The 25,096-nt window shown below is 67.7% G+C and overlaps 2 protein-coding genes across 4 annotated transcripts; one reads left to right on the plus strand and one right to left on the minus strand.

Annotated features, from left to right (window-relative positions):
* Positions 1–728: 728 nt before the first annotated feature.
* On the plus strand, positions 729–9,081 carry BIRC7 (baculoviral IAP repeat containing 7). Of its 2 annotated transcripts, none has more exons than XM_077873887.1 (8): positions 729–5,491; positions 6,150–6,249; positions 6,526–6,607; positions 6,707–6,752; positions 7,305–7,508; positions 7,726–7,797; positions 7,995–8,192; positions 8,872–9,081. In XM_077873887.1, exons 1-7 carry the CDS (start codon positions 5,167–5,169, stop codon positions 8,186–8,188), a joined length of 1,023 nt encoding a protein of 340 aa, XP_077730013.1. In that variant the 5' UTR covers positions 729–5,166; the 3' UTR covers positions 8,189–8,192; positions 8,872–9,081. The 2 variants fall into 2 exon arrangements, with proteins under 2 accessions (XP_077730013.1, XP_077730011.1); XM_077873885.1 differs by lacking the exon at positions 729–5,491 and adding an exon at positions 5,636–5,943 and having other exon boundaries at positions 6,686–6,752.
* Positions 8,991–23,802, minus strand: NKAIN4 (sodium/potassium transporting ATPase interacting 4). Of its 2 annotated transcripts, XM_077873884.1 has the most exons (7): positions 23,715–23,802; positions 18,321–18,458; positions 17,974–18,054; positions 16,890–17,081; positions 12,134–12,194; positions 10,814–10,898; positions 8,991–9,705 (listed from the first exon to the last, which is right to left on the minus strand). In XM_077873884.1, the coding sequence occupies exons 1-7, from the start codon at positions 23,766–23,768 to the stop codon at positions 9,696–9,698; spliced, it is 621 nt and encodes a 206-aa protein (XP_077730010.1). In that variant the 5' UTR covers positions 23,769–23,802; the 3' UTR covers positions 8,991–9,695. The 2 variants fall into 2 exon arrangements, with proteins under 2 accessions (XP_077730010.1, XP_077730009.1); XM_077873883.1 differs by lacking the exons at positions 8,991–9,705; positions 10,814–10,898 and having other exon boundaries at positions 10,945–12,194.
* Positions 23,803–25,096: the final 1,294 nt, after the last annotated feature.

A 25,096-nucleotide genomic window follows, 5' to 3' on the forward strand; every position in this document is an offset into this window, starting at 1 on the left:
AGCGGTGCTGAAGCCCGTCGGCCCGCCCAGGCCCGCGCAGCCCAGGAAAGAATCTGATTCCATGGGCCTGAGGGGATTCGGGCCCCACCAGCAAGGCAGCCCCGTGGGTCCAGTGGATTCGGCGGGGCAGGCGGGGAGAGGCTGGAGGCGCCGGCCCGGGCTCAGCTTCCCCACGCGCCACCTGCTGGCCTCTGGCAGCTCTGCCCGCGGCCCCCTCCAGCCCCCCCTCGCCCCCCCACTCCCTCGTCTCCATGCCCGCCATGGGGTCCACAGGTCCCAAGGCCCCCAGCAGGGCTGCAGTGGCCCCCGAGGAACACCCCCAGGATCAGGGACTTGCCCTCTCCCTCCTTATGCTTCCTGCTGTGACCCCAACCAGCACTTATACCCCAGGGTCCACTGGAGAGCGAAGGCAGGATGCAGGGGTGAAGAAGGCGGGGCACAGGGGCTGGCTTAGGGGTGACCGTCTGCCGTTGGTTCAGGGTATGACCCCGGGGTCCTGGGATCGAGTCCTGCATCGGGCTCCCTGCAGGGAGCCTGCTTCTCCCTCTGCCTGGGTCTCTGCCTCTGTGTGTCTCTCATGAATAAATAAATAAAATCTTTAAAAAAGCAAAAAGGAGGTGGGGTACACAGAGGCATCCTCTGGGGGGACGACACAGTGGAATCCAGCCGCCTGGCTCCCTTCCCTCCCCACCCACCCCCGGCTGGCCTTCCTCCCGCAGGTCCTCGTGGCACCCTGGCCAGGCACCCTTCCGGGCCAGGAGGAGCCCACAGAGAACCACCCAGACGTGGTTCTCGCCCTCCCGTGCAGGCTGCCTTGGCTTCCACCGTGCCTTGGCCTCCCTGTGCTGAGGCTGGGACTTCTGCTGGCAGCAGCTGCGAGGACAGAGTCCCCATCACCATCAGCAAAGGGCCCGGCTGTAGCACTGGGTCCGTGGGGGGCCTTAGATGGAGCGCGGGCCACTGGGCAGGGGCCGTGAGGTGAGGAGGGCGGCAGTGAGGACACGGCGGGGGGAGTGTGTGCAGGCTCCCAGTGCCAGGGCTCAGCCCCCATCCTCACCCACCTCCTCTTGGCCCCTCCGAAGCCCAAAGCCTCTCTGGGCCTCGTGCGCTTGCCTGCTGCCCTGTGGTCGCCTGGAGTCCTCGCTCTGTGGCCGCAGTGGGGGGGCTCCTGGGTGGAGAGTTCACGGAGCCTGTTCCCAGCAAGGAGGGGGGCCTCCTGCCCCTCTCAGGGCGGTCTGTGGGATGCCTCCAGGCCTGGGCAACAGGCCCAACCCCGGGCACCCAAGAGCCAGGGGCTGACCTTCCACTTCCCTTCCCCCCCTTTTGTGGACTCAGAAGCCTCACGGCGGGGAGTGTGTCCAGTGGGTCGACACCCCCCGCCCCAACCCCGCAGCCGGCCTGGCCCCAATCATCTGCAAGGAAAGCCGGCGCTGTGTGAAGGGCACGTCACACAGCTAATGCGTGAGAACCTTCTCAGGTGGGCGTGTGGCTCGGGAAGGGGGACTGTGGGTGGTGATGCTGAGCTGGCCCCTCTCCTACCCGACAGGCCAGCCCCTCACTGTGGTGGGGAGAAGCCCCCCCCTCCCCAGGACCTTCCCGTCCAACCCCAGCTGGCTCTGAATGTCTCAGGCAGGGCGGGAGTCTCATCGGGCTCCAGGAGCAAATCGCGTGGGTCCGGAGTGGCCTTCAGACCCCAGCCGTAGGTGATTGGGGTGACCCGGGTGTCTGCTCATGTCCCATCTGGCATCGTCCTATCTGGGAAGACTTCGCTGTAAGGACACAGCAGCCCCGAGTCAACGAGGGGAGCCATCGGGGCGTCGGCACACGTCCCTCCCGGTTAGCTGTAGAGCTGCCCGGTTAGCAGAGAAGCCGGGTGGCCCGGGAGTGGGTGGCGGGGCGGTGGCAGCGGTGGTGGCCGAGCTCCTCTCAGTGGGCGAGGCTCTGGGCGCCTGAGCGGCTCGTTCTGAAACACAGGTTCACAGGGAGGTTCAAAGAAGCAAGCAGGGGTCCCCCCGTCCCAGGATGACACCTTGCGACGTCCCCGTTGCTCTTTAATTATATAAGCAACTCGCAGATAATTCGTTTCAAGAATTTCAAATGTGGGTGCGGATGAGCAAGGCGGTGGGCGCCAGGCCTCCCCCTCCTCTCCCCGGGGCCGCCCACCCTTCGATGCACCGCAGGGGCGCCCGGTCTCCAGCCTGCTCCGCCCCCCTGCCCCAGGGCCCAGGCTTCTGCTCCCGCAGGCGGCTCTGCACGGATGCGCGCCGGGAGGCCTGTGGCACACCTGCCCCAGGTGCAGAGGGGAGGGTCTCCCTCGGCCCGGGCAGCAACCCCGCCTTTCGGGGGAGATTCCACATCGGGAGACGCCGCCTTTCCCCCACTTTGTAATGAGGGAGGGACCCGCCGTCTCTCCGTCCCAGCGCCCAGCGGCAGGATGGGAGGGAATAGGCCCCAGGGGGAGCCGCCTCCGCTGCCAGGGACCCCCGGAGCCCCCGGCCGGCCCCAGGTCCAGAGGGCCCACAGCAGGCCTGGGGGCTAGACGGGCTGGAGACTCGCTACCCACCTCTCTGTCCATCTGAGCCTGGGGGTGCCGCAGGGCAGGGGGGTCGCCCCTGAGGAAACCTCCCAGACGGACCCTGGGGCAGGTGCCCTTGGGGTTTGCTGAAGGGGCCAAAGGTAAGGACCCTTCTGTATTCTGGGCAGTGGGGCACGGACAGGGACAAGGGCCTAGACATCCTGGGACCAGCCCATGGGCCCAGCCCCCCTGCCCCCGAGGTGTCCCCCTGTCCCTCTCTCCACTGTCCACTGGGCACCCTGCCCTTGGGAGCGGGCATGGGGTGCGCAGAGAAGGGGGTGCTGCTGCCCTGGTCACTGCTGCCTGGTTTCCAGCCACACCCTTTCCCGGGATCTCCTGCAGGGAACCCGGTGGCTTTGGGCCTCTGGTAGGAGAAGGTTTCGGGGACTCTGGGACCCTGGCAGCATCGGGGCTGAGCAGCGGGTGTAGCCAGGACAGTGATGGGTTTCCTCAAGGGCGAGGGGCCAGCGCCCACCCCCCAGCACGGGGGCATAGGCTGGCATATAGGAGCCCGGGCTAGGTCCAAGGCCCAGTTCACGCACCCCTACTTGGAAGGGAGTGAGGGCACCTGGGACGGGCACCTGGCCAGGTCTAACCTGGGTTACACCCCAGACCCCTCCGCCTCCTCACAATCCTCTGTGACCCCCCCTGGGGCATGGCCCTCCCTGCCGGCAGCCCTATCCCCGACCGTCAGCACCCCCGTCAGCCCCTTCTGCGCCCCCATCCTGCCCTCCCTCCTCACTGTCAGCACCCCCGGCCCCCCATTAGTCCCCCCTGCCCCCGATCAGCCCCTACAGCCCCTACCACCTGTCAGCAGGGCCTGGTTCCTCGTTTTACTCTTTTTTTTAATGTATTTATTCATTTGAGGGAGAGAGAGAGTGAGCATGAGTAGGGGAGGGGCAGAGGCAGGGGCAGCAGACACTCCGCGGAGCAGGGCGCCCGACATGGGGCTCGACCCCAGGACCCCGGGATCATGACCTGAGCCGAGGGCAGACGCTTCACCGCTGAGCCCCCGGGTGCCCCTCCTCACTTTGTTCACACAGTTGTTTTGCAAGCGCTGCTGCACTGTGGGCGGACGTGCTGACACCAGCTGGGCGCTGCCAGGGAAAGCGTGTTAGGGATGAGAGAGGGCTTAGGGCCTGGGCGGGCAGAAGGGCCAGGTTGGCTCCGGGAAGCAGGCAGTAGCTTGGGGCCACGGGGCCGGGGTCGGGGGCAGGCACACGGCCCCCACCCCCCATCCAGCCTTTCTGTCCCTCCATCCACATCAGAGCCTGCTCTGCCCACCTGGGCGCTGCAGCTCCCCGGGGTGTAGCCGTCCTCTCACGTTCCCTAACTGTTGGGGTGGGGGCACCCGGGGCCCTGGGCTTGAGCGGCTGGTGGAGACCACGTGGCATGACTAGCTCTGAGCGTGTCCCACGTGGTCCCACGTGGCCAGCGGTTCTGATCTGGGCCTGGGCGAGTGCGGTATTGGAGCCTGGGACCCCTGGCCGGCAGTGGGGCCACCCCAGGCCTACCCAGCAGGGCGGGTGCCCCAGCCAGGCCCGGGGAGGCGGGCCGGTTCTGCGGCAGAGCAGGGGGCCCCGGGCCGGGCAGTGGGCTGGCTGGTCTGGTCGGCCCAGCAGCGGGACTGGCCCGATGCAGCCGGCACGGGCAGTGGGAATTGTGACCCCTCCCCAAAGGTCCCTGCTGTCTGGGTCACTGGGCCGCGGGGGCTCTAATTCCAATGGGGAAACTGAGCCTGTGCTGTGTGGCTTCACCTCCAGCCTCGTCCCAGCTGGGCAGGGAGGTCACAGAGGTCACAGAGGCGAGCCCAGCCCCTTCCCCAGAGCAGGGGCACAAGCCCAGGTGTCCCTGATCTCCATGGCTTATGGCCCAGAGCTGCACAGCGACCCGCGGAGGTCCTCCTGCTCCGGCCCAGCAGCCACACGCGTGTCTCACGCCCCCTTCTGCTCAGGCTTCAGAGCAGGATGGCAGGTAACGTGCCCCAGGGGCCTGCCCCTCCCTAGGTGTCCCCGTCCATGGGAGCCCAGTGTCGTCCCTGTGAGAGGGGCTGCCCTCCTCCCTGGAGGGCATAGCTGCACAGGTCAGAGCCCCTGGAACCTTCTGCCCTCAGGGGCTGGCACTGGCATCTGGAACGCGGAGCTGACCCACGGCATGGCCTGCCCCTTCTCCCCCTCCCCCTACGCTAGCCCCTGCTGCCTCGGGAGGGGTGTCCGGGCTCCCGCCCCGCCCTCTCCTTCCTGAGAGTCACCGAGAGTCACCCCCCACCCCTGTGCAGCCTGTGCGTGAAGCAAGGCTCACAGCACCGCGGCCCCTGCCTGGGAGCCCCATGACACAGCCCTGCTGCAGAGAGCGCGTGATGCTGGCTGCCACGCTGGCCCCTTCCAGAAGGCAGTGGGCCCCCCGGCCGCTCCCCCACCTGGGGCATCGGGGGCAGGACTGTGCCAGCTGCGGGAGGCAACGGCCACTGCCGTCCCCAGGCAGGGCCCAGGAGTCAGGAGGCGTGAGGTGGGCCGGCTGGGCACATTCTAGGACTGGCTCCCGTGGGTCCCGTCACTGCCGCGGGCCTGGCCAGGGCCGGTGTGGGCTCCATGGGGCCCGAGGACAGGGCCAAGTGCTGGTGCCGTGGCCCCGAGCTGGGCCGCGGACGCCTCTCTCCGTGTGGCCACACCGAGGGCCGGGATGGCCGCTGCGCCCGGTGCTGGGGAGGCCGGGACCGGGTGGACGGGCAGATCCTGGGCCAGCTGCGCCCCCTCGCAGAGGAGGAGGAGGCAGGGGAGCCCCGGGCTGGCCCCCCGAGGCCGGCCTTCCCCGGGATGGGCTCGGAGCAGCTGCGGCTGGCCTCCTTCTCCGCCTGGCCGCTGACCGCCGTGGTGCAGCCTGAGCTGCTGGCCGCGGCGGGCTTCTTCCACACGGGTGAGTTCGGGGGCCTGGGCGCCGCTCAGGGGGCTTCTGGATGGAGCTCTGCAGCCCCCGGGAGCCCCTGCACCCCACACGGCGGGTCTGGCCCCACGTGAGGGGGCGGGGGCAGGGGTCTTGCAGCCTTCCCGGGCCTGTCTCCCGCCACCTCCTCGGGCGCCTCAGACAGTGGCAAGTGACAGGGGAAGAGGGGGTGCGCGGGCGCCCACGGGGTCCCCGGGGCCCGAGGACAGGCTCTCGGGGTCTACTGGAGCAGCCCCGACCTGCAGCCTCTGTTGAAGGCTCAGGGCGAGGCCGGGGTGAGGGCTACGGGGACAGAGACGGGAGGCGCCGCGTCCCGATGGAGGCAGGAGCCCGGCAGGCACCCGTCTCCATCACTGGGAATCCATCCTGGGGACAGAATGTTCGGGGCTCCAGGCCCCCACCCCTAACTGTCCGCCTGCCTTCCTGTGAGTGAACCATGCGCCACTCCCCGGGCTCCACGCTCCCCACTTCACCTGGAGAAAGTGGGGTTTCTGTGAGATCCAAGGAGAATACAGGGCAAAGGGGGCAGAGACCAGGGGGCCCCACAACCAGCCTCGGGGGCACGCCTGGCCCAGTGGGTGGGTGCCAGGAGGCTGGGCGTGGGCAAGGCCAGCGTCCACGCTCCACCTAGGCCAGCAAGACAAAGTGAGGTGCTTCTTCTGCTACGGGGGTCTGCAGAGCTGGGAGCAAGGGGATGACCCCTGGACGGAGCACGCCAAGTGGTTCCCCAGGTAAAGACCCCACAGGCTGCTCCTGGCGCTGGGCACGGCCAGCTTCCCTCTCCCAGGGGGTGGTTCCTGGGGATGGGGCCCCTCTGGGAACAGCCTCCTCTCTGTCTCTTCCCGATGCTCGATGCTCGGCAGAGGCTGTCTCCAGGACGGCCCCCAGCAGGTGCTGACGTCGCTGCCCCGGCTGCCCTCTGCGGGGCACTGCGCGGGCACAAAGCAGCCCGGGCCCACTGCCCTGACGCCTCCCCCCTCACCGCCCCCCACCCTGGCTTTCTCCAGGTGCGAATTCCTGCTCCAGACAAAGGGACGGGACTTCGTCTGCAGCGTCCAGGAGGCTTGTTGCCACCTGCTAGGCTCCTGGGTGAGTCCTGCCTCTCTCCGCAGGGCTCGGGCCGGGCGGGTCCCCCCTCCCCTACTCCTGTGTCTACTCAGGGCACAGATGTCCTCTGGCTCCTTTCAGGACCCATCAGAAGAACCAGAAGACACGGCCCCTGCCACCCCGTCAGGTGAGCCGTGATGCGTGACGTGTCCTGGGGCAGGGACAGTGGGGCCAGGTGTGAGGGTGGGCTTGCTTTGGGGCCCAGGGGGCTGCGGTGGGTCTGGTGCTCAGGGGAGGCCAAAGCAGTCCCCTGCTACCTCCGAGGAGGCCACCGTGGGCGTCGCCAATCCCAGGGCTGGCAGTGGAAGCACGAAGAGGAGAGGTGCCGCCTGACCCCGTGCCCAGCACTGAGGGCGGTCAGGTTCGGGTTCAGACCCTGGCTCTTGTAACTGCGTGGCGAGAGACATCTGCTCCCCGAGCCCCGAAAGCCGATGGTGCCAACCCCGTTTAGAACTAAGCCGGGTCTACGTGAACAGCGCCGGGCACCCGGTGGGGGGCCGTCTCCAGGGCCTTGCTGATGAGGCTCTGCTCACTTTGCTGTTGTTGATACCCCTGAACAAAGGCTCGGGGGACAGCCCTCACGGGAGTGCCGCCGAGTGGCCGCGGAGGCCCCCGTGTGGAGGTGGCCCTGGTGGCGGGCCACAGGGACCAGCCAGCCGCCCCTCACCCTGCCTTGCAGATGCCAGGGGCAGCCAGGAGTGGTCCGCGTGGAGCCAGTGCCCGGCGGTGCGGGCTGCGCTCCGCATGGGCTTCGGGCGGAGTCAGGTGCAGCAGCTGGTGCAGCAGAAGTACCGCTGGGCGGTGCCGGCCAGTGTATCCGCGTCCCAGCTGGTGGCTGACCTGCTCCAGGAAGAGGACGGGGGCTGCCCCGCGGAGGCCAGAGGTGCGCCCCTGCCCCCGGCCCTCCCTCGCTGCCCCCCAGTGCCCGGCACACAGCTCCCACGGCCACTGCTCAGGGGCCGCAGGGGCATGTCCCGGGGAAGCGGGCTCGGGGGTTCAGGCATGCTGTGGGAGGGGCGGGAGGGGGATCCCGCCTGCGGCCCCCTCTGGGTGGGGTTTCACTTCCCCTGGGGCCTCTGGTCTGTTCTCACCACCTACAGCTCCTGTCCACATGAGTCCTGAGCTGCCCACGCCCAGAAGAGAGGTCCAGTCCGAAGGGGCCAGGGAGCCAGGTGAGGGCGGGACCACTCGGGGGCAGGGCCGGCTCCCCCGGATCCTGGGGGGGCGCTCCTGGCCTGGCCCCAGCCCTCCTCCTCTTCCATTAGCCCAGTACACAAGGTGGAGGTCCGGGGGGTGGTGGGGGACGTGTGTCCAGGCAAGGGGGTGGAGCCCAGGCCCAGAGGGTGCTGCTGGGTTCTTGAACCCCCAGGAGCCCGGGATGCAGAGGAGCAGCTGCAGCGCCTGCGGGAGGAGCGCGTCTGCAAGGTGTGCCTGGACCGCACCGTGTGCACCGTCTTCGTGCCCTGCGGCCACTTGGTCTGTGCCGAGTGCGCGCCAGCCCTGCAGCTGTGCCCCGTCTGCAGAGCCCCCATCCGCAGCTGTGTGCGTACCTTCCTGCCCTAGCCAGGTGAGTGCTCGGAGCTACCCACAGGCATGTCCCAGCCTGGCCTGGCCTGGGCAACCCCCACCCGGGCCTCAGGGACCTCAGGACGGCCCTGGCTGTGAGCCCAGGTCACCGCGTCTTACCGGGGGGGCTGCCTGGCGCTGCAGGGCCGGCGGGACGCGGCATTTCTGACTTCTCCACCTCCCTGGTCCCGGCAGACGTTGCTAATCAACCCCATTACCTTCCCTGGACGCTTAGATACTGGCTCTGGGTCCTTCCCAACGCTGTGCCCTGGTGGCCACTACCACTCTGCTCGGGCACCTTAACCCACCGGGGCCATCTCTGCCCTGATTTCCCCAGTGATGGGGGGGGATAGTGCCCCCTGTCCGGCCGGGTGCGTGGGCTGCAGCCAGGCCCAGGGCAGGATGGCTCCGGAGGTGCGTTGTTATGAGGACCGGCCTGGGCCGGACCTTGGCCTGGCAGCCAGGGCCAGGCGGGTGAGGGAGGGGAGCGTGAACTTAGATTTTTGCGGATGGCGGGAACCTCCTCCTGGCTGTCAAGGATTCTGTGCCCCACCATCTCTCCGAGAATCTCCCGGGGGGTCAAGTGGCCGGGGCGGGGGTGGGGGACTCCCTGCAGGCTGAGGTCCCTGGCCGGTGGACAAGCCCACTGGGAGCAGCCTGCTCATCCCTCCCTCCCCCAGGCGCTTCCAGTGCTGGCTGTCACGCGGGCGCCCATCCATCTCAGCCTGTCCCTGCGGCCACGCGCAGGCCCCCGAACCGGCCGTTCCAAGTGCCCAGACACGGCGCATGGTGGAAGGAAGCGGGTGTAAAGGCGCTTTTACTGACGCTTGAGTGCTTTTGGAGATTCACAATAAAGTGCTGGGCTTTCCCTGGACGGTGCCCAGCAGCCTCTGTGCCAGGATGGGCGGCCGGCTCACCCCAGGGCAGCAGGGCCGCCGCTCCCCACCTGCGCCCCCCCCCGCCCACCTAGCCTCAGGCCTTCTGGGACTGGGCTCGGACTCCCCAGCAAACCCCCGCCTCTCAGGAAGGAGGCCCAGGGGGCAGCGTCCTTCTACTTTCCACTGGTGTGGGGGGTGGTTCGCGGGGCTTAAATCCCTTCGGTGAACAACAGCGCCCCTGACTCAGGACCAGGAGCCGCCAGGGGCTCCGTCAGCAGGGCGCTGGGTGGGCGGGGACTTGCCCGGAGACCCCTCCCGGCGGCAGGTGCTGCTCAGGGGCCGGGTTGTCACCGTGGGTTTACACGCCCCTCGTGGTGAGCTCACACTTTCCCATCTCAACGACCCTCCCCCAGCAGCGGGTGTGCAGCAGTCCCAGGCCGGCTGCGGGTGACAGAGATCAGTCTGTTCTTTCCCTTCCTCTTTTGTGTGTGTGTGTGTGTGTGTGTGTGTGTGTGTGTGTGAGAGAGAGAAGTTGCAGCATCTCCAGCCTGGGACGCCCCGAGGGCAGGGAGGCTCGCTGGTCATGGTCATCTGGGGCCGCGCAGGCGGGACTGGCACTTCTTCCCTTACGCAGGCCTGCGGGGAAGGTGGGGGCGGGCAGAGGTCAGGGCACCCCTGGGGAGCAGCCCTTGGTGGGGCGGGGGGGGGGGGGGGGGGGGGGGGCGGGCCAGCAGCAGTCGACAGGAGCTGCCATGCCCTCGCCTCAGAGAGCTCCGGATGCAAAAGGGGCAGCATCCCCGTGGGCGGCAGGGAGGGCTTCCGGGCGGGCGCAGCCCCGTGTCTGCAGACACCTCCCCAGGCGTTGGGCCGGCAGCTGGGGGCGGTGAGGGGCCCACCGTGGTCCTTCTGGCCACCCAAGCTCCAAGGGCTGGAGGGAGACCCCCAGAGGCCCTTCCAGCCTGGCCAACTCCTTCAGAGGCACGTGCTCTGGGTGGTGCTCCGGGTGGTCGGCTCTCACCCCCCGCCCTGGCGCAGGGCCCGAGTGAGCGCCCTCCGGTCACGGGACGGACAGGCTTGCTCCCCCAGACGGCCCTAGGCTGAGGTGGGCCTCCTCTTATGGGGTGGAAAAGGTGTGGCTGCCAAGAGGGCCAGGGTCCCAGGGGATGCCATGGGTGTGGCCCGGGGGCAGGATCCTGTTTGACGGCCTGGGTGGGATGAAGGAAGCGCAGCTCTACCGGGAGGAGGACCACCAGCTGCCTCTGGGGCCCCCCAGACTTCAGGCTTAGGTGTGGGACCTGGCAAAGCTGGCTGCTTGAGAGGTGGGCTGGCGGCCCAGGCACTGTCACCCTGAGCCTGGGGTCATGGATACTGTTTTTTAAGAGAAAAGTCTGATTTTTCCAAAGATAGGAAGCCAACACCCCAAATTTCCTGGCACAGTGAGGCCCCTAAAAACAGCCACGCCGCCCTCCTGGGAGGTGGCCTCCCCATGCCCCCTCAGCCCCCAGAACAAAACTGTCTTAGACCCGACTCCATATACTGCTGGGCATGGAGCTCCAGGGGGTGGGGGCCAAGCCCAGAGCCCGCACGGAGCTGATCTTGGAGAAGGAAGGAATGGGTGGACGAACAGATGCGGGTGGATGGATGGACGGACGGACAGATGGCTGCCTGGTGAGGCCTCCACAGGGAGAGAAGCTAATCCGACTGGCGGGGCCGAGCCGGGGCACGCTCTGCTGGCCATACTTACACGTACACCTGCTTGAGCAAGAGGTTGGAAGGCTTTTCACTGACGTGGTAGCGAGGAAATGGGTCAAATCCACCAATGAAATCAACTGAAAGAAATCGAGACCCAAATAAAACAAAACCCAAACAATGGAAACGAGGGCAGATGAGCACACGCCGAAGCCCGAGCGCTGGTGCGGTGACGGCAGAGGCCGGCGCGAGCCTGAGGGCCCGGGGAGGGCAGGCACCAGCCCAGGCCCAGCTCAGAGCTGGCCGTGTCCCTCCAGGGCACGAACAGTGGGACTCCCCGGTGGACACCGACGAGCTCAGCGGTGGGGCGGGGGGTGGCCTGGGGGGACAGAGCACGCCCGGACAGCCTGGATCCTCAGAGCTGCAGGGAGCTTCACTGTGACCCAACCCCTGGCCCCCCACATCCACGAACCTCAATCACCTGCCCCCCGTGTGTCTGCACGGCCAGTGGGTAGCAGGGCTTGCTGGGCAGAGCAACGCATCTCCAACCCCCGGGCTGGCTCCCCTCCTAAAACATCCTCACCAGCAGGTGAGCTCCGCTTCGTTCTCTCCCAGCCACAGCGGTCTGGGAGATGGTGTCGGGGTCATGCGGCACAGGAGCCAGGGCGCCTGGGGGCCGAGGACAGCGTGCCATTCGGACACGTGCACTCCCAACCCCACAGCCACCTGATTCCCGGGGACAGAGGCTCTGAATCCCCATTCTGACCCCAGGGGGAGCTCTGTCCACTGGAGCCGTGGCCCCCTAGGTGCATGCACCCAGTCCCCACCCACCCAGCCTTGTCCTCTGCAGGGTCTTCCCAGGAAAGCACGTCGGAGCCAGGGGCAGCCAGGGCCGGCGAGGCGTCTCAACATTGACGTTGCAAAACAGAGGAAGGTCAAGGGGACCCACCTCTGGGAGCGGAAAACAAAGATGCCGCTCAGATGGGTCCAGAGATGGGGACACCACCTCAGCTGCCAGGAGGCAGAGGCGCCCATCCCTCTGGAGGTCTGAGGGCTCAGCCTTGCACCCGCAGCTGCTGTGACGGGCCAGCCCTGCAGCACGGGAGCCCTCGAGCCTGGGGGCTTGGGGGCCAGACGACCCCTGGTGCCACAGCCCGCGTCCCCTCCTCATCTCTTCTCAGGTGGCTGGGCCCATCCAGCCCTCTGCTCAGGCAAGGACCCCAAGGGCATGGGGACCCAAGAGGCGAGGTCTCAGGCTTTGCCAACGACAGGCCGGGAGGACGCAGAGTCACCCCCGCCAGCCCTCTGCTTCCCTGTCCCTCCGTCTCTGCCTGGAGCGTCCAGGCCGGGCGCTCACAGGCAGCCGCACACTCACAGCTGTCCTCCTCCTCGGTGAAAACGCTGACCACACAGCAGGCACAGACGAAGCCCACGAGCTGAAAGACACCGAGAGGTCGGGATGAGGACCCAGGCAAGCTTGAGGCCCGTGGGCCACGGCCCCTCCTCGGCCTCGGTTTCCTTGTCTGTAAAATGAACAAGGAGAGTGGATCTCGTGTGACGTTTTTAGCTTCGAGGTTCCAGACGGCGTCTGGCTTCCTCCGTGGGGCTGGCCCGGCCCCCGGGGGTGAGGGGTGAGAGGGGGAAGGGCTGGCCAATGGACCAGTGAGTCGGGAAGATGACCGAGTCCCTGCTTTAAGGGGAGGATGAGATGCAGAGAGAAGCCCTCAGCCCAAGGGACCCCCAGGCTGAACCCCCTCCAGGTCCAGCCAAACCACGTCCCCCGGGGCCTCTTGTTAACCAGCCCACCACCGGGTCTCTCCTCCTTGGGGAGATTTAGGATGGCAGCCCCGGCTGGAGAAGCTGGAGCCAGCCTCGCTGGATGGTTCGGCTGCAAGTGCCAAGGACCCAGCCAGAGAGCAGAGCGGACGGGGCTGGCCGCCGCCCTGGGAGCCAGGGGCCTGGCTGGGCAGAGGCTCCCCGCCAGGCTCACAGGAGGCCGCTCAGCTTCAGGGGAGAGGGCAGGCTGCCATTAAGTGCCCAGGGACAGCCACGCACCAGGGCCATGGTGGGACAAAGGGCTCCAGCTGAGACGTGAGGGCTGGCGCTGCCCGTGGCCCAGTCTCTCCGCACTCACGCGGCCCAGGCAGTGCCAACTGAGGATGAGCACCTCCTGAGGGCGGCATTCAATGCCACGGGGGAGCTGCCCCATCCCTGAATGAGAACAGCCCCGACTCCCAGCCAGACCACAGAGCCAGAGCGGTCCCTGAGCAGAACTGCTAGTTTGTAACTTGGCAGCGAAGCACATCTGGGCGGCACAGGGCAGCACAGATTCCCGGGAAAGGCCCTCAGCTCTGTGTGCTCCCGGGGTCTCGGGAGGGGCCGGCAGCCCCAGCTCATCAGGAGGCTTTGCACACGGAAGCAAAGTCAGCCTCTACAGATGCTGGGAACCTGGGAGGCGGTGAGGATGGGGAGACCACGCTCTCCGGCCTCCGGGCTCCGTAGGTCAGACCTGCGTCCTCAGGACCAGGTGCTCTTTGAGCATCTCCTGTAGGCAGCCATGGCCTCAACCCCACGGACGCAGCTTGGAGCAAGAGTCTGATGGCGGGGCTTGGAGGGGCCCCGCATGACCCTCCTCCACATTCTCCACCCCTTGCAGTGTGGATGGTGTCCAGACTCCAGCACCCTCCTGCTCGGGTTGCCGGTGGGGAGCCCAGCAGGAGATGGGAAGGAGGGAAACAGAGCATGTATCCCCCTCTGCAGGGCTGCCCCCCCCAGGGGCGGGAGGAAGAACTCTGCCTGGGGTAACTCCTCCCCACACCCCTGCAGGCCGAGGGTGGGGGTGGGGGAGGGCAGCAGCTCAGTGGCTACGCCCAGGGAACGGGATACCGTGTGGTCCCCGGCAGGGCACCCACTTGGAACGGCCGCCCCACGGCCCCCAGGATTTAACCTAAGCGCACCATCTCTGTCTTGCTGGACCCTGATGGGTCAGGGAACAAACAGAAAAGATGCCTCACAGCGGCACCTGCTCTGGAGAAGCTACAGCAGCTCTTCTGAGCGACGGTGGTGGGGTCCGTCCCTGAGGCAAACACAGGCCAGGATGGGGTGAGACATGGGACGGGGGTAGGACGGTGGCCAGCAGCGCGGTCTTGGAAGCGAGGGGCCTCGGGGAGGAGAGTGCTCCCAGCAGCCTTCCTGGCGTGGCCGGCCCTCCACCGGCAACGGGGAGACCCGAGGCCTTCACTTAAGCTCTGGGGCTTGGTTCCTTCACCCACAGATCAGGCCCAGTGGCGGGGGACAGACCACAGGGTGCTGCGCCCTGCTCTGAAAGCCCCTATCCTCCAGGGAGCAGGTGGTGGGCCTCCTCTATGCCGACCCCTCCTCCCGAAGGAAAGGCAAGCCTGGGCCAGTCCTCTGGGCGGGCACTGCTGTGCTATTGCCCCCCCCCCGGTGGCCCCAGTGGTCCCCAGTGGTCCTCGGTGGTCCTCGGTGGTCCCCGGTGGGCCTCCCGGGGCGGGGTGGAGCCGGGCCCTGAGCTGGCCGTGGTGCTGACCCCGCCCCACTGCTCCTTCTCCACTGGGTCCTGGGGTGGGGGCCGCCCCACGGCCTCACCCCTCCTTCCACCTCTCACGGGCCCTCTGGGCTCCCCCCAGCAACCCCCTGAAGCTCCCAGAGGCCCACAGGATCTGCAGACCCCGCCCCACCAGCCATGCGGCCCTGCCTCCTTCGGCTGGTTCTCTCTTCGCCAGCGGGGCTGCAGGGCCCGCTAAGCCCGTCCAAGCCCCCAGAACAAGCAGCAGAGGGTGGGCTCCTGGGAGGCAAAGCAGGTGCCCGCTGGCGGGTATTCAGAGACGCGCATTTCGTGATCGAAATGTCCATCCCTGGGGGTGAAGGAGGACGGCAACCCAGGGGCTCCGCCTCTCCCTTCCACACCGGGGGCGCCCCTCCGGCACCAGAACCAGCTGCCGCGCGTCGGAAACTCCCACCAAGAATTTGTTCCTTTGCAGTTTCCTTTTCGTTGCATTTTTTACACATTCTGTAGATGCCTTCAGAAGCACCGAGGGGTCTCCTCGGCAAGTGGGTTCTCTCTCCTTTCAAGGAAGGCACCCACCGCCTGTGGCCCCCATTTTGCGTCGTGAGCTGTGGAGGATTAGGTCCTCAGACCCGAGGGAAGGGCAGCCCTGACTCCCGGCTATGGGGGCAGCACCCCAAGTGCGCCACAGTCCGACTGTCCGTAGCCCTGGAGAGGAGGGACCCTGGAAGCGTGCAGGCCGCCTGAACTGCTGTGGTTTCTCATGCCGTGGTCGGCTGTGGGCAGCCGCGGATGCCCCACGCCACGGATGGCCCTAGATCTGGAATCTGTTTGCCAGCGTCAGCAGCGGGGTGCAGAACCTCCGGCCTATAAACACATTATCCGCCAGACACGTTCATGCTGACCGCGCTGCGTGCAGCAGGCGGTCGGGAGCCTGCAGGCCAGCCCCCTCCAGTGGGGAGGAAGGGTCTCCCGAGGGCTCAGGTCCAGAGACGGTGGGCCTTGGTGGACGATGGGAACCTGGGCCCCACCTGCCTGGTCATCGCAAAAGACCAACAGCGGGGAGAGCCTGTGCCCCTGCAGAAGCCTCCGGGCGGTCCTGGGGGGCCTCCCCCGACCCCACGCCCCGGGGGGCCGTCTCCCACCCTGACTAGGGCTTGACCTGGGCAAACGCTGAGAGTCTCCAGGAATGACCAAGTGTGATGTCCAAGGCAGGGTGCCCCCCTGCCTCCCACCTGCTGGCCCTGCAGGACCAGCCGCCCCACGGTGAGGTCACCCAAGCAGCCCTGGGGAGAGTCCATGCAGCGAGGACCACGGGAGGGGCCTCCTTGGAAGCAGCACCTGCAGCCCGGACCGGCCCTCAGGGCCCCGGAGCCCCAGTCGGGCCCGACTGTAGCTTCGTGCATGACCTCAAGCCGGAACCAGCCATCTAAGCCCCCCACGCTGCCACCCTGCACAAAGCTTTACTGTTTCAAGCGGGCACATTTTAGGATATTATGTAGCTGCTACGGCTGCCCACCAGCTCTGCGGCTCCATGGGCCTCCCTCCCTGGGCTTTGGTTTTCCCGTCCACACTCTGGGGACACAAGGCAGGCACAGGAGAGCGAGTGAGTGATGCCAACCGCACCATGTGTCAGCACCCCGCGTCCCCCCACGGCCGCCCCCACCCGCCAAGGCCCGGGCACCGCTCTCCCGCGGGTTTCACTCTCCGCCTAGAACAGGCTTGGTGAACGTGGGTGGAAGTCGCTTCCGAGCTGAGTGCGGACGGCGGAGCCTGTCCAGCTGCGAGCTGGGGGGGCCCAGCAGAGCGCACCCCTCGCCCCCGCCGTCCCACACAGTTGTTGGTTCAATCCCCCGCCCTCCTGGCCACCCATCGGGCCCCAGAGCCCCCGTGGGAGTCGGGGCAGGGAGCAGGGGCGCAGGAAGCTAACCGTTGGCTCACAGCGGCTCACAGGCTTCCCCGAGCCAGTGCCAGCAGCGTCCTGGGTCCCCGCGGGGTTCCCCGGGTGGGTCCCTGGGAGAACAGCTCCCACAGCCCGTGCAGGGCAGCCCCCGGGGCCTGCAGACAGGCCCGACGGCAGATCGCTCCTCTCCCCTGGGCTCGCAGGGCAAGTCCACGGCCGCGCGGAAAGTGGAGGTCTGGACGCACAGGAAGCGTTTCTGGGCAGAAGCGCGTCGCAAATGCCGCAGGGACCCTGCGCTAACGCTGGTCCTTTATCTGAAATTCAGGTGTGCCGGGGCCCTGTGGCCTTGCTCACGGGACCACAAGCCTCGGGGGACACTGCTCGGAGGAGGCCGTGGTGGGGCTCTGGGCTGTGCCCTGCCCACCCGCCTCCGGGCTGCCTTCCTTCTGTCCCCCCGCCCCCGCCCCACAGCATCAGCAGAGCCTCGGGCTCCTCATGCGCACCCCGGGGCTGGAGCCGGCTCGAGCCCCCTCTACACAGCAGGACACCGAGGCTCCCGTGGCCCAAGTGCACAGGTGGGGGCGGGGTGGGAGTCCTTACCTGCCAGGCAGGGCGGGGACCCCTGAGACCTGGGAGGCGGAGACCTGGCCCAGCCACGGGGTAACCCCTGCCCGGTCCCTCCCCCAGGCCCCAGCTCACCGCCAGGAGGATCTGCAGGGCGCTGTGCAGGGCCTCGGTGTAGCCATGATCCAGGGCACAGCCGACGCCTGCCACCAAGGCCTGGCCATCCAGGGGCCCAAGGCCAGCCTCTGGCTCATCGTGCAGGCAGCCCGGGCCGTGCTCACGCCACCAGGAGAGCGGGGAGAGGTTGAAGGTCAGGAGCTCGCTGTCCTGGGGAGGAGGGCGGGACCTGGTGAGCCACAGGGACACTGCCCACCCACCCACCACAGTCCAGTGTGGGCCCCGACAAGGGTGAGGGGCGCCCTGCCCTCCAGCCAGGGGAGGCAGGGACCCCAAGGCCTTCTCAGTCACTGCCCTGCAAGAAGGCCTCCCTCTGCTTGCCCGGGCCCCGGAGCCTGCTCACACCCCCTCCTCCAGGAAGGCCTCCGTGCCCAGGTCAGACCCTGGGGTGTGTCCTCACAGTGCTCCGGGCCCCTCTTTCACGTCTTTGGCCATCACTGCTGTTTGAGGTCTCGCCCCCTGCAGCCCCAGGTGCGGCCCCACCAGGCAATGGCCAGTCCGCCCCGCGCCCACCTGGAGTCAAGCCCGACCCCATTCCCGGCTCCGCGCTTCAGGCGACGCTGAAATAAAACATTCCAAAGTGCCCACAACAGCCGCTCAGGATTTGATGGCACCGATGCTCCTAACCAAACACGGCTTGGGTGTGGTGTCCCCTCCTCCCCGGGAGAGACCAGCGGGTTTGACCAGCATTTGAAAGAGTGGCTCAGGGGACCGCCTGGCGCCCCTGAGAGGTGTTCCCAGCTGCACCCCCTTGCAGCCCCGGTCCCTCTGCCCCTGGCGCCCAGCCCTGCCTCCCCTTCCAGGTGCTGCCCTGGTTCCCAGGCCCATCCTCCAAGGCCACCTGCCTGCCAGTGCTCACCGCCCCTCTCCAGGTCACTAGTCCTCCCCAGACCTTTACTGAGTCACCCCTGTGGGCCAGGGCTGTTCTGGGTGCCAGGGCCAGAGCCGCAACAGACCACGGCTGGGGGGGGGGCATGGTGACAAGCAGGCCGTACAATGCTCACTGTGGCCTGGCCGCAACCCCTGGACTGACTCTACTCACCTTTGAGAGTCCACCCACTTCCAGGTAGAAGCAGATAATGAAGACATTCCAGGTGACCCAGACGGCCTCCCACACAGCGTACTAGAAAGCCGGGGTGGACGAGGCCAACTCAGCAACCTGCTTCCGCGTAGCGCCTTGGAGGAGACGTCTGCTCCCGGGTCTGGCAGCCAGGATGCTCCACTGGAGGGAGGCTCCCCCGAGCCCACCCCGGGACAGGTCTCGGAGTGCAGCCGTGGACCCTGGATTCCTGGGTTCTGCTGGTTTCTGGGACACTCGGCCCTTGGAGGCCCCAGCCGGTCATCCCCCCACCTGCCCGTGGGAGGGGTGTGGGAGCAGAATGAACTCACCACCACAACGTAGCGAGGCCGGTACTGGATGGTGCCCAAGAGCCCCAGGATGACCATGACGATGTGGACAAAGGTGGCCAGGATGGGTGCCCACTGGTAGCCCAGGAAGTCGAACACCTGCCGCTCCAGGGCAGTGACCTAGGAGCAGCGTGGGCACCTGAGGGCCAGCAGACCCCCGAGGCCGGCCTCTCCTGCCTCATCATCACCGTCCAGCATCTGCCACCGTCTCGGATCTTCCGACCAAAATCTCCACGTGAGTCTGCCCGGCCCTCAGACCTCACCTTGGGGTGCTCCCTCTACCTTGAAAGGTCGAAAGGCTCTCTGTGGGCGAGCAGCGGCCCCTCCATCCTCCATTCCCTCAACCCGAGAGTGGGAACCAGGGCTGCATTCCTGACGCACAGGGTCAAGGCCCGACAACAAACCCCCGGGGCAGGACGCACGGGGCAGGACGCACGAGGCCGAGTCACGGGGCTCTGGGGTGCTCTCCGCAGGAGGTGGGGCTGGGGCTCTGTGGCCTGCAGGTCAGCACCCTCCCCGTCTACTGGGCTCCCCCTCCTCCATGGACTGGTGGCGGCAAAGCAGCTTCTCCACCTGGAGGACATTCCTGCCCTCTCGCCCGCAGGCTTGGCCGACGAGAACCAACCAGAGCAATCAGGCACGTGTAGGGGCCCGATTTTTTTTAGGTCTCCCTTCTTCCTTCCTTCCTTCCTTCCTTCCTTCCTTCCTTCCTTCCTTCCTTCCTTCCTCCGTAATCTCTACACCCAACGTGGGGCTCACAACCCTGAGATCAACAGTCACACGCTCTACCGACTGGGCCAGCCGGGCGCCCCGGGAACTTGATGTTTCATCTGTGGGGGAACCTACCGGCTCTGAGCTCAAGCTCGACTCCAGAACACACACACGCGCTCACGCGTTCATTCTTTCTGCAGACCTGGCCCACCCCCAGAAACCAGGAGCACATACCAGGAGAAAATAGGGCCAAATCCGCTGCACCGGACACCTTCCCGTCCATGTTCGAGACAAGGCGAGTCCAGCAAGGGTTGAAGGGAGACCGGCAGGGAAGGGACAGCACCCTGGCGGAGCTCGTGGGTGCATTCCACAATTCCACCGCGGGCCCACTACGCACCAGTGCGCCACTGGCACTGAGAACCGGTTCCCAACCCAGAGCAACCTCAGCTGTGTTGAGCCTTGGAAGGACTCTGAAGGGTGGAAGAGGAAGGAAAGCCCCTCCAAGCAAGCCCCCCTCGGGTCCCTCCCACGGGCTGGAACCATGAGCGAACAAGCTGGGCGTGCACCGCAGAGAGGGATGGACGAGCCCAGTGCCCAGCGGGGCGGGCCTTCGTGGACCTCACAGACGCCCCGACCCCAGCAGGAGCGCCTGGTCCTTCCTCCACGCTGGCTCCTGGCAGGAGCCTGACCAGGCCCCAGGAACAGCTGCTGTGGGGGCATCCCGGGCACTGCCAGCTGCTGTGTTTGGCCCCAGAGGAGTGGCAGCTATTTCCAGGACGTCTCTGGCAGGGGGACATTCCAAGTATGCCCTGCAGAGGCCGGGGTCCGTCCTAGGAGACAGCTGGGAGTGCGGCGTGGGGAGCGGGAGCGGGCCCGAGGGCAGGGCACAGGAAGCGTCCAGCGGGCACTTGCCAGGCTCTGGGCCGCTTTCCTGCACGCCACAGCCCCCTACCCTGCAGGCCCGGCGTGGTGGCCTGCTCCAGACCAGCCCCCCGAGGCCGGGCAGCTCGGTGATGGGCATCGTCTCCGAAGAGGCGGACAGTCTCCGAGGAGAACCAGGCCAGCCCAGCCCCTCACTGCTGTTTCCTACTTTGCTCCCAATGCCCGGCAGGAGGACCAGGGGCTTGGCTTCAGCTCAGGCAGTGATCTCAGGGTCCCAGGATGGAGCCCCGCGTCGGGGTCTGCGGGAGACTCTCCCTCTCCCTCTGCCCCTCCTCCCACCCACGTTCTCTTCCAAGGCGAGGAGCCCACAGGAGGAGGCTCCCGAGCTCCCTCGCGGAAGGAAGCGTGCGGTAGGGCTATGAATCGCGGTAGAGAACGGAGACCGAGGCGAGCACAAGCCGAAATCAAGCCCCCTCCAGTCCGTTCCGGCCTGTGGCCAGGGCAGCCTCTGTCCCAGAGAGGGTGGCACCACCGCCCCCCACCCCCCGCCTTGAGGGACGCGTGTTTCTCTGGCCCCGTTTCAGGGATGCCCCTGACTCACGCGGCCCGGCCACCCAAGCCCTGCAGACGTGTCACTGCTGCCCCACGGGGACCCCGCACATGGCTGTGCGTGCGTGATGGAAAGTCCCGGGGCCAACTCCTCTGTCCCTCAGGCCTACGCCCCTGCTCTGCACCCAAAAGAGCCCGGGCCGCCTCTTTTGCACCGATGACCCTAATCAAGGGGCTGGGGTACATTCCCTGCAGGCAGCCCACTCCCCAGGGTCCCCTGAGGTGCTAGCGGAGCTGACCCGTGGCAGGGACAGGTCTGTCTCTGTGCAGGGCCCACTGCCCGGCCCTTAATGTGCCTCATTGCTGGTCAGGGGGCAGAGGCCCCATCCCAGCGTGGGTCCCGGTGCCCAGAGGAGGCCCCCAGACATTAGTTCCTTAGTTAGAGATGTGGGAGAAAGAGACCGGCGTCAGAGGGCAGAGATCCTGCCTCCCCCTGCCTCTGTCCTAGGAGGAGAGCCCAGCCTGAAGGGACAGCCGAGGATCGGCAGCTCTTGGCCAACCCGGCGGAGGACAGCCCCACGGACCCCCAGCCACTGAGGGGTCAGGGGCTGGGTGTTCCCGCCCAGGAGGGCAGAGGAAGCCCTGGCCCAGCTCAGATGGGGGTGGTGGGGGTGAGTGGAGGGATTGGCATGAGGGGCAAAGCTCTGGGGGAGGGGGTCCCCACGCAGGACAGGCCTACATGGTGACGGGTGTCCCTGCGGGGCAAGGAGAAAGAGAAATGCACACGTGCACACACGCCCACACGCCCACACGCACACAGGCATGTGCGCCTCACAGGCTTCACGGGCACAGCTGGCCAGCGCCACCTGTTCTAGACACAGACTGAAGTTACATTGTGAGCCCTGGGCCGCCTGTTTTGCACCGATGACCCTAATCAAGGGGCTGGGGTATGTGCCCTGCCTCAGCACCCCCCGCCAGTGCCAGGCGCTCAGGGGAGACGGATTGAGCCGGCCCCGACTCCCCTGCCACCTCCCCCCACTCCCGGCACCATGTCGCCGCTGGCACCGTTCTCCGAGGTCCAGGCTCATGCCAGGACTGGAGGAGCGTCCCGCTAACGGCTGTGCTCCCCAGGGACCCTACAGCTTGGCCACAGTGTCCAGCGCAGGTGCTGGGCTGCAGGGGCATCCTTTTCGTGTCTGAGCCACGCACCAGAAGGCTTAGCACGCCCCGGCAGAGCTCGAGCAGGGAAAAGGGAGAGATTTCGCTGCAGGGCCCGCCCACCCCACATGAGCGGCTACTGAGCGCAGGCTTCCCTCTTGTCCACGTCGTGGCACAGCCCGGGAACCCCCACAGCACGCTCCGCTGGCTCAGGGCGGGCCAAGTTCACGCTATTCTCCAGGGACAAGGCTCCCAGAAGAGGTGCTCAGGCCTTTGTCCAGTAGCTTGATAACGAGAAAACTCTCACGCTCGGCAACAAGAGAAAAGAAAAGTCCCAGGACTCCCCCCACGGCCCCCCCACCCTACACGCGGTGACCAGAGCTCTCCCATCTGCCGCCCCCTCCCCCCAGCAGAGGAAGCACTGGGGGCCCAGGACAAAAGGCCTTTCAAAGCTCTCTGCTGCTCTTCCGCTGGGCCCCGCTGGCCATGTGGGGACACAGCTCTGTCCTGGCTCTGGAACTTGCCTGGGTCACCCTTCGCCCTTGGTCGCAGCAACTTCTCCAGGGGCTGTGGGGGTGCCCCCTGCGCACGGTCCACTGTCCGCTGCAGCGGTGAAACACGCAGCATGACCCTACCTGAGCCTTCCAGACCCGAGGCCACATCCCTCACCCGGGACATCTATTTCTGGGGCCCTGAACCTCAGGTCACAAGTCAACCCTGAGTACGTCCCACACACCAAGCTTAACACATGAAAACCAAAGTCCCACCACAGCCAAAGGCCACTCTGCCCTAGGATCTCCAGGCGCCAGCAGGCTGGAGAGCTTCGGACCAGCCTGGGCTCCTCAGCGTCCTTCTCCCTCAGACCTTCCCTTCCCATTTCCTGCTTCCCCACCCTACCCCCAGGCACCTCCCTGGGGCTTCCACTGAGGGAGCCTCCTACCAAAATGTAGCCGGGGACGCCTCCGCTGCACGGTGGCGGGAGCTCCCTGTTGCCCCTGGAAGAGCTATTGAGCCCGAGCCTCCTGCACAGCCCTGAGCTATCTCCCCGCCTCACCTGTGCAGCCAGACCCTGCAGACGCCGCACCTCCTCCATTCTGCCCTTCACCCCACCCCCTCGGGCTCCCAAAGCACTGGGTGTGCACCCACAGGGAACCCCTGGAAGCTCCCTCCTTCCTCCACGTGGGACACAGCAGCCTGGTATCTCAGCCCCCTGCCAACCGATAGCAACCCTCACCCCCACACAGAGGGCAAGCGAAGGACAGGAGGCCAGAGGCCTGGGAGGGCTTCTGCTTAAAACTTCGTCTTCCCTGGGCCTCCAGGCTTCAGAGGGAGAAAGGCCCCTGCCCCGCTGAGCTGGAAGCGCACCTGGCCTGGTCTCAAAGCAGGATTTCCTTTTTAAGATGGGAGCCCAGGGACCCACCAGCATCCCCTCCCCAGCCCTGCCGCCAGACCTCGGCTTAGCACTCCCCGCCCCCACCCAGGGCCTCTGGGCTCCGGGAACGTGGGAACCGCCAGGCGGCCTGGAGCTCCGACGGCTAAGTGGAAGCTTGGCGGGGAGATGCCCAAGTTCTCTGACAAAGCTCTGGGTCCAGGGCACCAGTTAATCCGCAACGCAAAAGGGCCCAAGTGCAAGTCCGGGCGCCAGCTCGCGCCCTCTTCTCTCCCCCGCATCTCTCCCGGACTGGGGAGGGCGAGGGGGCCCTGCCCCCAGATGCACACCCGACTGCACCTCACAGTCCCGCACCCTCAGGGCACACCCCACCCGAGGCTGCCCTGGGGAAGGAGCGCGCAGACGACACGCACACGGCCCCGGCGCACACCGGCCCCCGCGCCTCCCCCGCCCGACGCCGCGAGGGCACCGTCCACGCCCGGCCCGAGCCCTTCGCTCCTCGCGCGCCCCTTCCAGCCGCGCCCCGCACCTGTCCCCCGCCCGGTGCCCGCCGCTGCGCCCTCGCCCACGAGCGCACGCACCCCGGGCACCCGACTGGCTGGCTCCGGACGTGCCCGCGGGGCCCCGCCGAGGCTGGAGCCGACGGGCCGGATCCCCCGCGGGCCCGAGGACGAGCCGCCACTCACCAGCTGGAAGGAGCAGAGAAAGAGGAGCGCGCAGCGGCCCGAGCAGCAGCCCATGGTGCCCGCGCCCCGCGGCCGCCGGCCCCATCCCCGGACCCGCCCCGCATACAGGGCAGCCCTCCTGCAGATCCCACCCGCGCAGGCCCCGGCCCGGCCCGGCCCCATCCCCGCCCCCGGCCCCGCCCCGGCCCCATCCCCACCCCGGTCCCGACCCCGGCCCCACCCCCGTCCCCACCCCATCCCCGCCCCCGGCCCCGCCCCGGCCCCATCCCACCCCGTCCCCAGCCCCATCCCCACCCCCCCCGGCCCCATCCCCGCCCCGCCCCCACCCCACCCCATCCCCGCCCCCCCCCCGGCCCCGCCCCGCCCCCACCCCACCCCATCCCCGCCCCCCCGGCCCCGGCCCCGGCCCCGCCCCGCCCCCATCCCCGCCCCGGCCCCGCCCCCCCGGCCCCGGCCCCCGCCCCGCCCCCATCCCCGCCCCGGCCCCGCCCCGCCCCCATCCCCGCCCCGGCCCCGCCCCCCCGGCCCCGGCCCCCGCCCCGCCCCCGGCCCCGCCCCGGCCCCGCCCCCGGCCCCGGCCCCATCCCCGCCCCGCCCCCACCCCACCCCCGCCCCCCGCCCCGCATGCTGGGCCGCCGCCCAGCATCCCACCCGCGCAGCCCCGCCCCCGGCCCCGGGTCCCCCGCCCCGCCCCGGCCCAGCGCCGCCCCGCCCTCCCTCCGTCTGGGGGTTTCGTGCGGGTTGGGCAGGGACGCGGGACCCCTTCTTAAAGGGGCGATGGCGGGGCTTGGAGCTGCGCCGGCCACGCAGGGGCCCAGGACAGCGGGCGCCGGGAGCCTGCTCGCCCACGGGCCGGAAGACAATCCGCAGCCCCCTCCCTGCCTACAACCTCCCGCTGGGCACCTCCAGGGCCTGCCCCCCGCCGCCCCCCCGCGCCCGGTCCTCAGTGTGTCCCCCATCAGCATCCTCCCTCCTGGAGCCCCAGGGGCACCCCATCCCCCAGGCACGCAGAGGTCCTTCTCCCCGGTTGGAGGACTCAGGGGTAGGAGCACAGATGGGATAGTCTGTCAAGAGCTCACCAGCCCAGGGAATGTGGGGACCCTTGGAGACCAAGTCTGTTCCCACTGTGTCTGGGCCAGGGCAGGGTCAGGCCTGAGGGGTAGGGACCCTGGGGAGCTCCCAGCATTGCAGGCAGCCTTGAGGCTTAGGTCCCTTGTGCTGGAGGGACGGCTGGGGGACAGCCCCCTATGCAGGTGGGACCTGCACCTGGGTGTGCAGGTGGGACCCAGCAGGGTGGGGGGCAGATGGGAGACGGGAGGCAAGTGAGGTGCGATGCAGAGGCTTTGCACACATTCTGGCTTGGATTTTATCCCTCAGTCATA

Source organism: Canis aureus, chromosome 26 (genome assembly GCF_053574225.1).
Source record: "Canis aureus isolate CA01 chromosome 26, VMU_Caureus_v.1.0, whole genome shotgun sequence".
NCBI lineage: Eukaryota > Metazoa > Chordata > Mammalia > Carnivora > Canidae > Canis > Canis aureus.

Coding starts and splice junctions, on each gene's coding strand:
- BIRC7 (XM_077873887.1), top strand. CDS start 5,167: ATGGGGCCCGAGGACAGGGCCAAGTGCTGGTGCCGTGGCCCCGAGCTG. Junction 6,753..7,304: donor GGCCCCTGCCACCCCGTCAG/GTGAGCCGTGAT, acceptor CCTGCCTTGCAG/ATGCCAGGGGCAGCCAGGAG. Junction 7,798..7,994: donor CGAAGGGGCCAGGGAGCCAG/GTGAGGGCGGGA, acceptor TTGAACCCCCAG/GAGCCCGGGATGCAGAGGAG.
- NKAIN4 (XM_077873883.1), bottom strand. CDS start 23,768: ATGGGCTGCTGCTCGGGCCGCTGCGCGCTCCTCTTTCTCTGCTCCTTC. Junction 18,459..23,714: donor TTCTCTGCTCCTTCCAGCTG/GTGAGTGGCGGC, acceptor CGCTGCTCCTAG/GTCACTGCCCTGGAGCGGCA. Junction 18,055..18,320: donor GGCCTCGCTACGTTGTGGTG/GTGAGTTCATTC, acceptor CCGGCTTTCTAG/TACGCTGTGTGGGAGGCCGT.